The sequence below is a fragment of the Trichosurus vulpecula genome, chromosome 1, assembly GCF_011100635.1.
Source record: "Trichosurus vulpecula isolate mTriVul1 chromosome 1, mTriVul1.pri, whole genome shotgun sequence".
Lineage (NCBI taxonomy): Eukaryota > Metazoa > Chordata > Mammalia > Diprotodontia > Phalangeridae > Trichosurus > Trichosurus vulpecula.
The window spans coordinates 227,957,817-227,974,374 of record NC_050573.1 but is presented as its reverse complement, the minus strand read 5'-3'; the positions used below and the strand labels follow the sequence as shown (position 1 = coordinate 227,974,374).

Here is a 16,558-nt window from a genome sequence, read left to right as displayed (position 1 = left end):
CCTTCCTCTTTATTTCCTGTTGATGCTGAATGTATCTGTTTGCTTGTTGAATTCCCCATTAAACTGTGAACTCCTGGAGGGCAGGGACTGTTTTTTGTCTCTTTTTGTTTGGTTCTCCTTCTTGAAAAGGACCAAAATGACCTCACTATGCTTGAGTCAAGATTCGAAGTGTCGGATTGTGGCTGATCAGGCCAATAGGAGCTCAGAATGCTCTACCACAGGTCAGGCACAAATAGTCCCTGTGAACATTTGGGGTGGATACTCCAAACTTGTACATCCTGTGCTTTCACATAGGAGGCATTTAATAAATGCTTATTGACTGACTTTTTAATATCTCTCCTATTCATTCCTTCTTCACTCAGTCTTCACCCTAATTCAGTCCCTCATTTCCTTTTGCCCGGACCATTGCAACAGCCTTTTAAGTAGTCTCCCTACCTCAAGTCTCTTCCTATTTGAATCCATCTTCCACTGTGTGGTGGAAGGAATGTCTGCCATGTAGGTAGAATAGTTTTTTCCCCCAAGTCAAGGAACCTGTCCCTGAGACTTGATTAGGAGAGTGTGCGTGGGACGAAGACCACCAGAATCAAAAGTTCGGAGTCTGAGTCAGAGATCAGAAAAGGTTTTTATTCTTTCTCATGAGAAAGGGCGCAGTCCTCATCCCTCAAACAGCATCAGCCAGGGAGTGCAAGATGCGGAATCTCGAAGGCTTCCTTTGTCCTAATCCTAACCCCACCTCCAACTCCTGTCCTACCTCACCATAGGCTGGTGAGGGAAGCTCACAATCTTCTTACTAATGTCTAATGCACTCAAAGCAATTTCAATCCTTCATTACCATAAACATTCATAACTAATACGTACCCTATCAGAGGACTGTGTTTTTACAAAACCTCATTTGGCAGTTCCTTTTACCAAATTTGGAGGCGCCCAGTCAGAAGAGGGCTAGTATGGCTTCCTTTAATGAATTACTCAGGAAACAAAGCTGAACAAAGAGATGAGTGTAGCAGGGAGATAATAGTGAGGAAACTTCATTGTGGGCCATCTCTCACAAGTGGACTGAGTGGTTTCCTGGCAGCCTAGTGCATAAGCTACTTCTTGAACGAATCAATGCCCCCACATCATGCTAGTCACCATAAGTGGGGTATGTCTATCTGAACCAATGCAGTAGACTTGCTAGGTATCCTTTCCATGTTATGGCTAAATCAGTCTCCTTTTGCTAACTGGTCTATAACCATTTCATTCCATTTACAACTTGAATCAGCTCCAGCCTATAACTAGCTGCCAAAATGGTTTTCTTAAAGTTTGATCATATGTGCCACTGCTACCATATTCATTAAACTCCAATGGCTCCCTATTACTTCTGGTATCAAATGTAAGACAATTATGTTTGGTATTTGAATCTCTTCACAATTTTGCCCTTTCCTACATTTCCTATCTCCTTACACATTATTCCCATCCAAGAACACCATGATCTAGTCATATTGGTCTACTAACTGCTCTGTACCAACAATGTCTCTCCTTTCTCTGTGTCACTAGTTGCCCTCCATAACTGGAATGTAAACCTTCCTCATTTTATTTTCACTTTGAAACTTAGTTCAAACTGTTGAGGTTTAGGGGTGCTGGGACCCCAAAATAGCAACATGCAGGTCATGCCTGAATGAATTTGACTCAAGCTTTCTTTCAGTCAAAGACAAGGTTTATTAAAACATCACTAGAGAGTGATTCTAAAAATCCACCATATTGGTTAGATTCTTAAAGGAATCTGATCATTTGCATCACTAATGCAAATGGGCCAGACTGAATCTAAGCACTATTATGGAAACAAGATCATCTTACATACAGAAAGACTGTGGGAAGGATCTAGGAATGGCCAAGTAGTGCAGGGTGACTGGAGGAGGGATCTAGGGAGGATCTTGATGGGAGTGGCCAGTAGGCTGGGGCAACTGGAGGTCCAACACCTGGACTAAGGGAATGGAGTTTAGATAGGATCAAAGGTGAGAAGTAGCCAGAAGGTGATCTGGAGGTAACAGACAATGAAGGGCTGGGCTAGTTTGGGGGTAAGAGAGAATTGGGAGATTTGGTGTCCACAGTGAAAGGCCATTTGAGAGGATTATAGCCCCAGGTGGGCACCAGAGACTTGATGAAGTTGGAAGATTCAGGGAGAGGTCAAGGGGGTTTCCAGAGCCTGTACCAGGTCAAAACCACTACACGAAGCCTTTTTTTTTTTCTGGTCACCAGAGTTGCTAATGAACTAACACTCTCATAAAATTTTGTAGAAGAGTCAGTGGGTCATAGTGGAATGCCCCTAAGTCAGGAATACTTCTAAACTCTGTCTAATGTATACTGACTGTGTGACCTTGGGCAAATGTCCTATGCTTTCAGTGCTCAAGGCAAATCTCTAAGATTAAATTGCAGAAAAGATGTCCACCTGCACTGGTAGAAGGAGTTTCCTCATTCTGAAGTTCTCTATACTGTTATACCAAACCGCTCAGCGAGCAAGACATGTCACAGAGTATAAGTTTTAATTGGAGAATTTATTAGCCGGCCGCTGTCCGGGGCACAAGCAACCCAAATCAGAGCGGCCCTGAGTAGAGCTCAGGGGCAGACTTTTATACCGAACTATTAATGGTTGAGCAAGCAAAAGGGTACAGAAGCAGAGGTTCAGTGGTTAGATATTTTTCTTAACTGTGTGGGTTGTCGCACAAGGTTTGGGCACAAGAGTCAAGGAACAGGGATGTTAGCAAATGTCTGTCTTCGCATAACCTTATCCTTTTTAAGCTGACAGGAATAGGCCTCGAGGGGCCCTTGGAGGCCTGGCTGCATTCATGTTGCCTTATTATTTTACTGTTTGGGGGCAGGGGCCTTGAGGGATATACCTATAACAGGACTTGTTTGTTCACTTTGGGTGTGGGTCAGTTCCTTGTTCTCAAGACTATGGCTTAAGGAACAGTGCAGATGGACATCTTTTCTGCAATTTAATCTTAGAGATTTGCCTTGAGCACCAAAAGCATTTTTAAGGTAGGAAAGCTTATTGCCTAAAACTTTGGGGGCATCTCGAATGAGTAATGAAAAGATATCATCAATTTTCAGGGGAACAAAGGCTTATTTCACTTTTTTTCACCCAAGTGTGTTTGCCGTGAGAGCCCCGCGGGGACTTCATAGTCTTAAAAAACTCCCGTCAGACTCGAAAAGCCCTGGCGTTTCTCTGCGAGAGTGGATAGGACAGACCCAAGCTCCACCTTCCCTCGAGCTGGAAGCACTGCGCAGCCGCCAGCAGAACCGGTAGAGAAGTTAGGCGTACTGCGCCTGCGCCGGCCACCTCACAGTGCGACCCTACTAGACTCCGCTCTCGCCGCCATCATCGCCGGGTTTGAACCCTCCACCCCACCGTAGCCAGATTGCTGGTTAGGCCACTCGGTCTTTCTTTTTTTCTTTCAAATCTCCCCGTCCCCGGCTTCAAGCTGGAGTCCTTTGCAGCGGCAGGAAGAGGGAGTCCCCTCCGCAGTATGCGAGCCGAGACTGCGGAGATGGCAGCGCAGAAGATCAACGAAGGGCTGGAGCATATCGCCAAAGCAGAGAAATAGTGAGTGAGCCTGACCCGGTGCTGGGGCTTGGGTTGCCGTTTTCCTTGAACCAAGGACTCGCCCTGGACTTGCCATTCCTCCGAGCCCTAGGGGAGCCCGGCCGAGGTGCCCGAGGCCCCTGACAGTCCCTGGAGCCCTGGCTGAGTGAAATACTGGGCGTCGGAGGAGGGGATCGCAGTGCACCCTGGGAGTTGTAGTTTGTTCCGTCCATACCCGGGATTTCCGGAAGTGGCTGCGGAAGTTATTAGTAATACTGCAGTAACACTGCTCCCTTCTGGGAAATGGGAGTGGGTTGTGTGCTTCTGTTCTTGTTCTAAGCTGGGTACTAACTTGTAGACAGTAAATTCCATCGGGGGGCTGTTGTCTAATCTCTCGTTTCTTCTGTCATGTAACAATAATCATAATTAGTATGTACTGACATACTCTTTCATTTAATGTTTGATTTCAGATTTCTGTAATAGAGTAAGCTGTAATTGAGTGAGACCGAGACCTAACCTCTATTTAACGTTCTCATTTAACCTCGTGCCCAAATTCCTGTAGATTATCCGATAGATTATCCATCTGCCTCTCCTGTGATGGTATTGACAATTGTCATTTGAAGCAAAAGAAGTCTTACTGACCCGAGTTATAAAGGACCCCCAACACACGGGCAGAACCATTATGCGATGTTTTGTGAAGACCACACAGCGCACCCGTTCTTTCAAAAGCTCCAGAAATCATACCTATTCCATCTGTTTCCTCCACTAAAAACTTTTTTCTATCCGAAGCTGTGGTAGTATTTTCTGATTCTTCTCTGGACATCTGCCACCATTCAGTCTCTTCACCAGAGAAAAATAATTTCACGGTTGCTTGAATATATGTAAATACTTGATATGTTTGGAGTTTAGATAGTGTATATTTTATTGTCTTCATGACTGTAAGTTTTTAGACGGTAGGGATCATACTAACTTAATTTTGTATGGGCTTGATATACTTGGGTAGTTAAGTGCCACTGCCTTATGAAGAAAATGGTAGTATGGTATGCAAACAACTCAAATTTTCTATTGGACTGCCAGATTATATATGCCATCTAATCAGTAAATATGGTTTTACCTTCCAGTAGCAGTTAGGGGTACGTGTTTCCATTTTCCAGTGATCTAAGAAACTCCTAAGTAAGTTTAAAGGAGTAATAGCTTGTCAGGGAAGGATCTTTTTATTTCAAACTCAGTAATGTTTATGATAAGATTTTCCCTGACACTTTTTTCACTCCCACCCCCAACTTTCAGGGTGAGGTAGAATGTTTAGCCTAGCATTTTCCTTATTTTTACTGTTACTTCCAGATTATTTTTCTACCATCTTTCAACAACCTCTTATTTTTTGAAGTCCACATTATCCATTTATGCTATCCTTTCTCTCTCTTTGTCATTGTATCTACTGACCTTTAGGATATTCTCTCCTCTTTTTATTCCTTCAGCTCACCACCCTACCCCTCTGCTGTTTGTCATCTTGACTTCAGTGTCTCCTTCGATGACCTCATAATCCTTGAGAAGACCAGTGAACATTCATCTTCGCTTCAAACACACACAAATGTATGGCCACACTTAGAATTTCACCATTACATTTAATTATTCTGTTTCCAAGATTCTGAATTTTAAAATTCCCTTCTGGGACCTATCAATTTTTTTCCATATGTTCCACTCTTGTTTACTGTAAATATGGTCCCTGCCCTCATCAAGAGCTCAAGGTTTTCAACCCTTTCTTGTTCTCCCAATGCTTTCCTATTCTGTCAGTCCGTTCATGATTTGTCCCATATGAGTGAATCATACCATATGCTTTCTCTCCTGTTCCTAAGTGTGCTAAATATTGCTGAAGAAGGTCATGAAGTTATGCTGTCTGACTTTATTACCATTTCATTCTGTCTCTTCTCTTTTGGGTGGGCCATTATTATTTCTCAGCATTTGATTCATCCTTTTTTGACTTGCTAAGTCATTCTCCACAATTACTGTTCAGACTAAATTTTTTTCAAGTCCACATGGCTTTCTTTCTCACTATTTGCAGATGATCTTGATTCTATGTTTATTTAGAAGATCAAAGCTATCTAAAATTAATTTCTTCAACTTCTCTCCCCTGTACTCTAATATTTCTCTTTCTCTAAGATATCTTCATCCACATTCTATTTGATCCTGTATCAGAAGTTCCTTGTTCTTTCTGAGGCTAACCAAAATATTCACTGACTTTTAAACTACTATCTAGTCCAGTTGCCTTGTTTCATAGATGAAGAACTAGAGACTCAGAGAAATAAGTAACTTACCCAAACTTATGAAAATATTAAGTGGTAGAATCAGGACTTTAACCCATCTTCTGATACTAAATCCAGTGACTTTTCCACTATGCCATCTTCCCTTGTATCCTTTATACCATCCTATTCTACCTTTAGATTCTTATTTTATAAATTATCTCTTCTCTCTTATCTCTCCATCCTTCTTTCTCTCTCTCTGTCTCTCTAGGTTCCTCCCTCCCTGCCTTCCTTCCTTCCTTCCTCTCCTTCTCTTCTCCTCCTCCTTTTTGAGACTTGAACAGGTTTGAATCACAGGGGAAAATTACCTTCTTTATCTTTAGTCCTGGCTCTGAGTCTGTATTTCCCTAATTCTTTACCCAAAGGTAAAGAATAGGGAACTTAGAACTTGGTAGGTATTTTTCTGTCCTCAATCTTTGATGAATTCTTCCTCTTCTGGCCAGTGGATATCGAAAGTTTTGTTCTTTTTCTTCTTGCCCAGCAATAAGCCCATTTGGGGCCTCTTGGATAAGCTTCACTCTCTGGTTCTGTGTGAGGAGCCGCATCTTTACCTCATTGATATCTTTGTACAAGAAACACCTTTTTTTTCTTAGTTCATTTGCCCACATTGTTCCCTTTATGTAGAATGAACTTTTTCTTATTTTCTTCTGTCTAATATTTTGTAGGTACCTAGTTATTTACAGGTTGTGTCCATTAGAATGTGAGCTCCTTGAGAACAGGGACTACTTTTGCCTTTATTTGTTTTTATATCCAGTACTTAGTACAGTAGTCGACAGTGTGTGACAAATGATTGTTGACCCAAGTAACTTATCCTTCAAATAATGCCTTCCCTAGTCCCTTACCCTCCTCTGTGCTTCAGTGGTATTTTGTACTTCTTATATTATACTTTTGTATTTTATCTAATGTGATAGTTTATGAGTGCATGCATACATGTATACAAACACTTCTCCAATAGACTTTCTGCTGTTTCAGATCAGGGACTTTGTCTTGTTCATTCTTGTATTGTCCAGCACCTAGGACAGCTCCTCGAACATAGTTTAGTTTTAATTTCTCAGTGTTTATACATAGAACAAATAATTTAACATTGAGACTAACAACTAAATATTAAGTGTGTTTGACTAAATTGATCTTTCAAGATTCCTCTACTTCTGAATTTTTTATAATGTTTCTTAGTTTCCAGATATCTATAACTGTGTTAACCAAATATCTCATATTTTACAAGGCAGAAGGACAGTATACTTGATCTCAAATCAGAATATACCACTATATACTACTTTATACTCCTAAAATTTAGTGACTACTATACTTTTTGCTTAACCGTATAGTTGAAATTGTTTTAATAAGGATTTGTAAAAGAAATATTCTTTGTTAGACCTTGTGTCCCTATTTTGGTTAGGAAAATTTAATCACTAAAGTCAAAAACTTAGAAAATTTAGTAGCCTAATGTTCTGTTGGTTTCCTTGTTTTCTCTCAGATTTTCAGGGTAAACAGTTGGAAAGAATTGTAGAGATCATCCAGTCCAAATCCCACATTTTGCAGAGGTGGAAAGTGAGGTCCAGAAAAGTGAAGTAATCTATTCCAGCAAAATGAGGGGGTTAGGGCTAGGTAATCTCTAAAATTATGTAATCCTATATCTTTATTTTTGTTGATTTTAATTTTATAGTTAGTTATGCATATTTTCTACCAAGCTATTTTATCACTTCCTTTTAAAAAATCTTTGGCCTTTCCATTTAATGTTTTTCTACATGTACTCTTCCATATATTTATTCTCCTTGAGAATGTGAAGTATTCTAATAAGCCAAGTGTAACAATGGTGTTGCTAGCAGCTGCTGTGGCTGCGTAAGGCCAATAACACCAGCACACAGGAGGGCTGCTAGCACAGGTTCTTTGATCTGCTTTTCTAAGGAAAGCAACTTAAAGGGGTTAACAATCTCACTTTAATTAAACATACATATATCATTCACTTAGTTCAGGGGGAAAAGCCAGCACCCTGAACTTCAGAGAGAATACAAACAGAAATTATAAGCATACATTATATAAACAGACCAAATAAACACAGATCAGCAGACAGGCTTCTAGCTCTCTGTCCAGGCAATACACCAACAGTTACCAGAGAGAGAAGCACCAACATTTGGATTTTCAAAGTGGGAGGCGGGGACTCCTTAACAGTGGCTGCCCAGAGTCTTGACGCTCTTTCAATGAGTGTGCCCCCAAAAGGAAAAATGCCAATCTCAGAGCTTTTATTCCCTGTTCAGGACCCTGAGGGCTCAGAGCCTACTTAGCAAAAAAGTGTAGGGCCTGGGGTCTCACATCTAGTTAGTGAAAGGGTGTGGGCCTGCCTCTAATCGGGCCTTCCCTTGTTGGCTCCACCTGAGGCCTAGTCAATGGGTGGCAAAGATCTTTCACTTATAGATTGGCCTTACACCAAGTCATGAGAAAAATGTTATACTTTCTTATTTATGATAGAGATCTCACTTTGCATCATCTCTTATAAATCTACTGTTTTCTTGAATTCTTCATATTCGTAATTTCTTACTTCACAATAATAATCAATTACCTGTATATACTCCATTTGTTCAGCGATTCCTCAGTCAGTGGGCACCCAGCTTGTTTTCAGTTCTCTGCCTCCACAAGAAGTTGCTTAGATCACTGGCATCAGACTTAAAGAAAAACTGGGGCTAGGAACTGCCTATAAAGATTAGAAAACTCATATTAACATAATCTGTTATATTTTAATCTGATTTGGGCCTGAATCATCATGCTAGGTGATGATGGGAATACAGAGTTTAGAGAGACATGCCTAGAAGAGAAATCGCTGGGCGTTGAATCAGAAAGACCTAGATTTGGGTCTCATTGTCAACATTTATTGTTCTTTATGACTCTGGGTGAGGCACTTCTTTGAGGTTCAGTTTCCTCATCTGTAAAATGGGGATAATGGTACCTATGATATTTACCTAACTGGGTTGTGATGAGACTTAGATGAGATAATATATGTAAAGTACTTCACAGACCTTAAAGTGCTATATCAGTTTCAGCTGTTGGTATTGTTATTATAAGGCATTAGCCTGCTTTCCTGGAATTTGTGGTCAAGGAGAGGGATATTATATGAACACAGATTGCATATTACACTAAATTACAAGAGCCTAGCACAATGCTTCACATATATCAGGCAGTTAATGTTTGCTTAATTGAATTTAATAAATACATTAAAATGTTACAAAACAGAGTGCTATGAGAATCAGAGGATCAGAGAAGAAGACTTTCAGGTATTATGTCCTCTTTTAAGTTGGTATTTAAAGGCTAGACAGGTACATAGGCTAACTGGTCAGAGCAGGGCATTCCAAGCATAGGGGTTAGCTTAAGCAACCACATGGAGTTGTGAAAATGCTGTATGTTTGTAGAAGCATAGAACTGTCCAAGTTGGTTGATATGACTTCTACCTTTTGTCTGTCTATCTATCTTCTATTCAAATCCAAGTCTTTCTCTGCTGTTTCTCAATCTAATATTTTCCCACTATATACAATACTGTAATGGTGCTGGATTTGGAATCAACATAAAGGAACCTGGATTTGAATTCTGCCTTTGACTTATTAATCATGTTACTTTGGGCAAGTCACTTAACTTTTCTGAAACTCAGTTTCCTCATCTTTAAAATAGTAGTTTTAATACTTGAAAATATCTGCCTCACCCTCTCAAATTGTTTGGAGCAAAGGGCTTTGCAAGCCTTAAAGCAATATATACATTTGAGTTCCAATATGATTATATCTTAGCTCTTTTATTGTAATCTTAACTGATTTCACAGTTGAAACATGAATCTCATTATTTTTCTAAGTTGTTATATTATGTGGGCAAAGTATCTTCCATATGTATGTCTTTCAAATCTGTAGAGTGCCTTTACAAACTTTTCTCTCTTCATACCATAATGTCAGTTACTTTTTAAAAGAATTTTTTATTTGCATAAAACAAACAAAAAATACAGTGATCACACAGTTATCCTTTGTTCTACTGAGTTGGACCAGACTATTGCCATCATTATTAAGGAAAAATCATATTTAACATAGCTAAGAGAACACGCACAAACATTGGTGGTATTATGGCTATTATGGCTGAATTAAGGCAATGTAGAGTTTATATCTTGGAAGCAGGGATTTTAACATTTGAGATTATTTTTATGATAAGTTGACAGAGTTCAACATTTCCATAACTGGATGTAAGAAAGTACTGCTTTGTCTATATTCAGTATGAGCTAATAATAATTTTTGCTATATCAGAGAATCATAGAATTTGAGAATAAGAAAGTATCCCAGCAGTCTTGTATTAGTCCAACTCATTACACAAAAGGAATTCCCACTGTAACATAGTCAGCAAGTGATATATAGAAGAGTGATATGGAATTTGAACTTGTAATACTAAGTATTATTTGAAAGGTTATATAGTTTAAAATTCACTATGAGTGAGCATGTTTGGTAGGTTGTTAAATCATTTTAAGGAATATTATTTTATGTTGTTTTAAAGCATAAGGTTGATCTCATCTCATAATAAATGCTTGTTAAATTGAATTGAATTTCATGTTTCAGAGTATAGATTTATGGTCCTTAAAAGGAAAGAGGGACTTTTCTTGCCTCTTAACCTTGCCCAGTTATCTTCAGGGATGCTTGCTTTTTGAAGTCTCAGACTTCTTCCTGAGATTGTCAGGAACAATTGATTATGCCTTATTTAATGTAGGAACATTTACAATTATGTTTATACAGAAATGTTATGGGAGGAGATATAAGATATTTTAGTATTTTGACACATTTCCTAATATTTGGAGTTTAATATCTTTTTATTTGTTTATTCATTTTTCAGTCATGTCCTCTTCTTCATGACCTCTTTTGTGGTTTTCTTGGTAAAGATACTGGAGTGCTTTGCCATTTCCTTCTCCAACTCATCTTACAGATGAGGAAATTTAGGCAAACAGCATTAAGTGACTTGCTCAGGCTCACATATCACTAAGTATCTGAGGTCACATTTGAACTCAGATCTTCCTGACTCCAGGCCTGGCACACTATCCACCGCACCACGTAGCTGGTTTAGTATCTAGATATACCATAATTTATTTTTTATTGAACAACAGGATCTGGGGCAAACTTTTTCTTTTTCTTTTTTTTTATCTTGAATCATTTTCTTGATCAGAGTATCTATGCCTTTCATAGTTGATTTTCATTACAATATTTCTCTTATTATGCACAATGTTCTCCTGGTTCTGCTCATTTCACTTTGCATTGGTTCATATAAGTCTTCCCAGGGTTTTCTGAAACTATCACCCCCATCATTTCTAATGTCACAGTAGTATTCCATCGCAACCATTTGCCACAACTTGTTTAGCCATTCCCCAAATGATGGGCATCACCTCAATTTCCAGTTCTTTGTTGGGCAAACTTGATAAAAAATGCTTAATGCCATGGTTCTAGACCAGGTAAGGTCATATATAAAAATATTAAATGAAATACTTGGCTAAAAGAAAATAAATTGATGACTTTTGGCCCAGGTACATAGTGTCAAAAAATGATTTAGTATATGCCTGGTAGCAAGTTGAACCTGCTATATATAAGCTGTTACAGATTCTCCAGCTCTAGGTTTCTATTTTATTGGACAAACTTTGTCCCTCTGTTGCCTTTGAGATTGATATTGTGATATGATCACAGAATTCAATCAATTGAATGGAAATTCATTCCATTTAATGCACAAAGGATAACATTTAGAAAATGGAAACATACTGAAGAAAAGTTTTCTATTTTTTTTTAAGAAACTTAAATGATCATCTAGTAGGGTACTTGGCAATTCAGACCTTGTCCAGTGCTGTCGTTTTATAATTGGGATCCTTTAATAAAGGAGGAAATGAATCATTTAAATTAATTGTCATTAATGTTGGGTTAGAAAGCCCTTTTGTTTTATCTCTGCTATAGTTCAGCTTCTTAAGGTTCTCCTTGTCAATAATACTTACTAATGCATCATGATTCATCCGACTTATAAATGTAGATGATTAGCTGTATTAAAGTTGTCTTCTTTTTTCTTTTAGCCTGAAAACTGGTTTTTTAAAATGGAAGCCAGATTATGACAGTGCGGCAACTGAATATGGGAAAGCAGGTAGGAATGACCTTAGACTTTTAGGTCCAGTGCTATATCTTAAAATAATCATTTGCTTCCATCTACCATGACATAGATCTCTTTCTAGTTTTAACAGCAAAGCTGCCATATGCCTTTGGTATTTCTTCCACTTAAAGACTGATGGCCTCCTTCATTGTTGAGCTGTGTGTGATCCACTGCTTCCTTTCATCCGAATAGTGAGTGTAGTGACACTCAGAAATAGATTTTAGTAGTTTTAATATATGTTATTATTCTCTTGCTACTCCCAGCTTCATGGTAATCATGGTGATTTAATGGGTTACATATTGTGTAACTTTTGCCATAATATTAATTTATTGACCTTTTCATGGCAAAATGGAATATAGCTTGATTATTTTTTTAATTCTCTTATAAGATAATGTACATGTTTTCTGGAAACAGATCTAATGGTATATTTATGCAAGTTAGACTTTTTCAGTTTGATATTAAGCCACATGGATACTTTAGAATCATAAAATCATAGTTCTAGAAGAGACTTCAAAGGTAAATTTGCCCATCCTATACCCTCTCACAGCATGCCCAACATATGGTCATCCAATACTTTAAGACCTGCATTGATGAGAGCTATATCCTAAGTCAATCCATTCTATTTCCAGATAGCTGTAATTGTTAGGAATTCCTTGGTTATATTTATTCCAAATCAGCTTCTCTGTAGCTTCTACCCAGTGGTCCTACTTCTGCCATTTGAGGCCAAGCAGAATAAGTTTAATTTCTCTTCCACATACCAGCTTTTGGTTTCAAGTCCTCTCACCATCTGGGTCACCCTCCTCAGGACAGGCTTCTAGATTATCAAGATCTTTCCTATGGCACCCAGAATGGACATAAGTATTCCAGCTGTGGACATTGTACTTTTCTTAGTTCAGTAGGGCTTTTTGGTTTGCTTGTTTGTTTTTTTGAGGGGGTTAATAGTTCGGGGGAGAATACAAAAATACAATTAAAATACAAAATTAATCTTTGGTTTGATGTGTGACTTATAGTTAATTTGTGGTTAAAATTTGGGTTCAATTCAGGGAGGCAATAGATTTGTATGCTTTGCTACAGTTTTTGACCCATAGTTTAGTTTGCCTTTATTACACCATACATTGTGGTACATAAGTTGACTTTTTAAGGTTAAAATATCTGCTTCTGAATTAGCTACCTTGTAATGCTATTATTGTTAGTTGTTAAGCACCTTTACCGCAGCTCAATGCAAGTATACGGCAGGCAAAAGCCATCTCTTTTTACTCTGCTGAGGCTTGCTAATTCTAAGCAGTGATGACACCCAGCAGTAGTGGGGAGCTGAGAGTATACTGGAGGTAGACAGTTCCCCATTTAGTCACTTGTTGAAGGTATAGCACTTCCTGGGTTTAGAACTGGTACTAAGATTAGAGTTGGAGAAGCAGGAAGAGGAGAATGGGGAAAAGATGAGGCACCATATACATTAAAGAAATATTTGTATACCTATAATTGAGGGGAAGAGGATAAGAAGTCAAGGGAAGGAGAGTCTTGTCATGAGTAGGACTGTTTGATGTCTTTTCCTCCCTTTCTTTTTTTCCTCAAACCTCTGTCACCCACTCCCACCCCCAATAAAATCATAGGTCTCAGAAAGGTAAGGCAATTCTGTCTTCTCCTTTTTATTGTACTTCCATGTCATATCTCCCCGCTCCCCCCCAAAAGTATTAAAATACTTCCAGTCATCTGTGATTGATCTCAGCAGAGTCTGAGTATAGTTAGAGCGTAAGAGGGGCTTTTTAACTGAAATGAATCTCCATTTGGTGAAGTAGGTGGTAAATGTGATCAGAGGCTGCTCTGGTGTACTTTATCCACTCTTCAAGGGCAGATGCTTCCAATCTCAGTACTCTCAACTAGTAGGACCATAGATTAAAATACATGGAAAATCAGCATTGCTTAATAGCATGTATGTAGCTACAAAGAACTTGTTCATCCTGTTCATCTTGGTTACAAGCTGGGGGAGATAAAAGTGGGGAGTGGGGAAGTTCAGTTAAAACAAAATGTTAGAGCATATATGGACTGTCTATTGGTTGTTCTTTGCTTTTGATACATCATTTTTTCTGGCCATACAACTATCTGATGATGTATTCTTTTAAAAAAATAGCTCACTGAATGGACCACCCTGTGGTGAATTTAGGGGAAGACATGGATGAAAGAATCATCAGATGGTTAGGCCTAGACAGGTTGTGAATTTCATTATTGGAGGGATTATATTAGTGATTGACAGATGTCAGGGGAAGGGAAAGAGGACCTGCTTTAGAGACCGTTTAAATCCTCCTTCTGATAATTGCTGCCCATTTGGCCTTAGACAAGTAACTTTAATCAGTCAATTTACAAACATTTGTTAAGCACCTGCTGTGGGCCAGGCCCTGTGCCTTACAAAGCAATACAAAAAGAGACGAAAGACTCTCCATGCTCTCAAGGAACTTAACAATCTTTTGGGAGAGACAACATGCAAATAGATATATACAAAGCAAGGATGAAGACGGCTTAATAATTGAGTGGGGTTGGGAAAGGCTTCTAGTAAAAGGTGAAATTTTTATTGGACCTCAAAGGAAGCCAAAGAAGTCAGTAGGCAGACTTTACCTTTCTGAGCCTCAGTTTCCTTATCTATAAAATGAGGGAGGTGAACTAGATGGCCTGTGAGGTCCCTTTGGGCTCTGAATCAGTTATCTTCAAAGATAACAAATTCATTGAAGTATTCTTTTTATTCCTTTTTTCAGAGCTATGTATAAGGTTTTTGGAAACAAAACTTTCCAATAATGTTTCCCTAATGTAATGATTCATTTTGTTTTTTTTCTCAAGTGATAGAAATAGAAACAAGATTTTTTTTCTTTTTGCTTTATTTCAGCTGTTGCTTTTAAAAATGCTAAACAGTTTGATCGAGCCAAAGAAGCCTGTCTAAGAGAAGCTGCTGCACATGAGAATAATAGGGCGTATCTTTTCAGCGTCACTTAAAATGTCTTTTTAAGGAATTGAATCAATCACTGGTTAAAAATATACCTTGGTTGATGCTAATTATTTTCCTTAGTTATGAATTTGTCACCTGTGATGAAGGAAAGCGTAGTATTAATTGCTAAACAAATGAAAGCCTCAACATTTTTATGCTCTTTCAAATTGTTTATTCTGAACAGTTTCTCAGAAGTGGAGGTGTGTTTTTATTCACAGAAATTATTTGAGAGAAGAATGTCTTTAGATATTTATTTTTGTGTTGCTGGGTTTAGTCATAGTGTTAAATTCTCATCTCCCTCCTCCTACATTATGGGCTGACGGAGATATGTATCAAGTAATTAAGGATTTTTAAGTACTTTACTATGTGTTATATGCTAGTACCATGCATTTTGAATACACATGCAAAAGTGAGACAACTCTGCCTTCAAGGAGGCTACATTCTACTGAAATGGCACAGAGGAATAAAATAGCAAATAAATTGACCCAATAAAACTGCTAAATAACTTTTAAAGACATATTCTGATCTAGTTTGATTTTCCTTTTTTGGTATTGAGGCTAATAAACAGGTTGAAGTGAAAAAATTGCCCTGAAATATTTAAAACTTACTGTTTAAAAAGACTTCTCATTCTACCTCCATTAAAAGATAGCTATAATAATTTTTAATTTTGATTGGGCTTATTAAATCAATGCATATTGGAAATTTAAAAAACACTGTGCTGTTTCTTTAGCATTGTTCTGAAATTTATAGTTCTTAGGAAATATCTGTTACAGTCATGTATGTGTTCCCATGTATGCACCATAATTTTAGGAGAGAGGAACTGATATATGTCATATTTCACTTAACTTTGTTCCTATTAACTGGTAAATGTCTAGACACTTGTTCATTTCTTTTGTTTTTATCTTTAACTCTGACTCCTTCACATCTCCAGCCTTTTTCATGCAGCCAAGTAAGTTCTTTATTCCCACCTACCTAAAATCTTAGAGCTTTTTCCCAGTTTACGGAAGCAACTTTATCTTGATTTTAAATGCTTGTTTGTTCTTGTTTCTACTTACAAGAACATTAATTTATAATTTGGAGGCCTACTTAAGTTGTAGTACATTATCATTATTATCTTTTCCTATCAACCATATAAAAATTTTCAGGCCGTTTTATTCTGCAGATTAAAAGGAGAAGAACTAAATATGATTTCTTTTTTTTCCCTTCCACTTATGGTAATTTTGAAAGTTATTCATCTGTGGAAGATTAGGAAGATTGATCTTATAATCAAGTCTTTTAAAAAAGCTTTTTTAGCTCATCCATCTACTTTATCTTGCACCAAAAGTACAATATAAAAAAATGGCAACATAAGCATAATAAAGCAAAGAAGTATGATTGTACCCAGCTGCTTTACTGTTATTAAATGAGACAGTTACTTTTACTGAGTGGTAAAACCCAGAACTTTTCCCTCCTTTCTCTTCATTTAATTAAGATCCCTTATGAAGGAAATTTGTATTTTTTCTTTTTTTGCAGGGCTTATGAACAAGCTGGCATGATGTTGAAGGTCAGTATGGCATAGCTGTGATGTAGGTAGTATGATTTGTTATATTATTC

At 37.9% G+C, this 16,558-nt stretch overlaps 1 protein-coding gene across 1 annotated transcript in view; it reads left to right on the top strand.

Annotated features, from left to right (window-relative positions):
• The first annotated feature begins 3,323 nt into the window (after positions 1-3,323).
• NAPG (NSF attachment protein gamma) overlaps positions 3,324-16,558 on the top strand; it is a 30,160-nt gene continuing 16,925 nt past the window's right edge. The window contains exons 1-5 of the mRNA XM_036735836.1: positions 3,324-3,580; positions 11,918-11,985; positions 14,867-14,951; positions 15,897-15,914; positions 16,478-16,508. Coding sequence (XP_036591731.1) covers positions 3,504-3,580; positions 11,918-11,985; positions 14,867-14,951; positions 15,897-15,914; positions 16,478-16,508 — 279 coding nt within the window. The 5' untranslated portion in view covers positions 3,324-3,503. The remainder of the gene's footprint in view (positions 3,581-11,917; positions 11,986-14,866; positions 14,952-15,896; positions 15,915-16,477; positions 16,509-16,558) is intronic.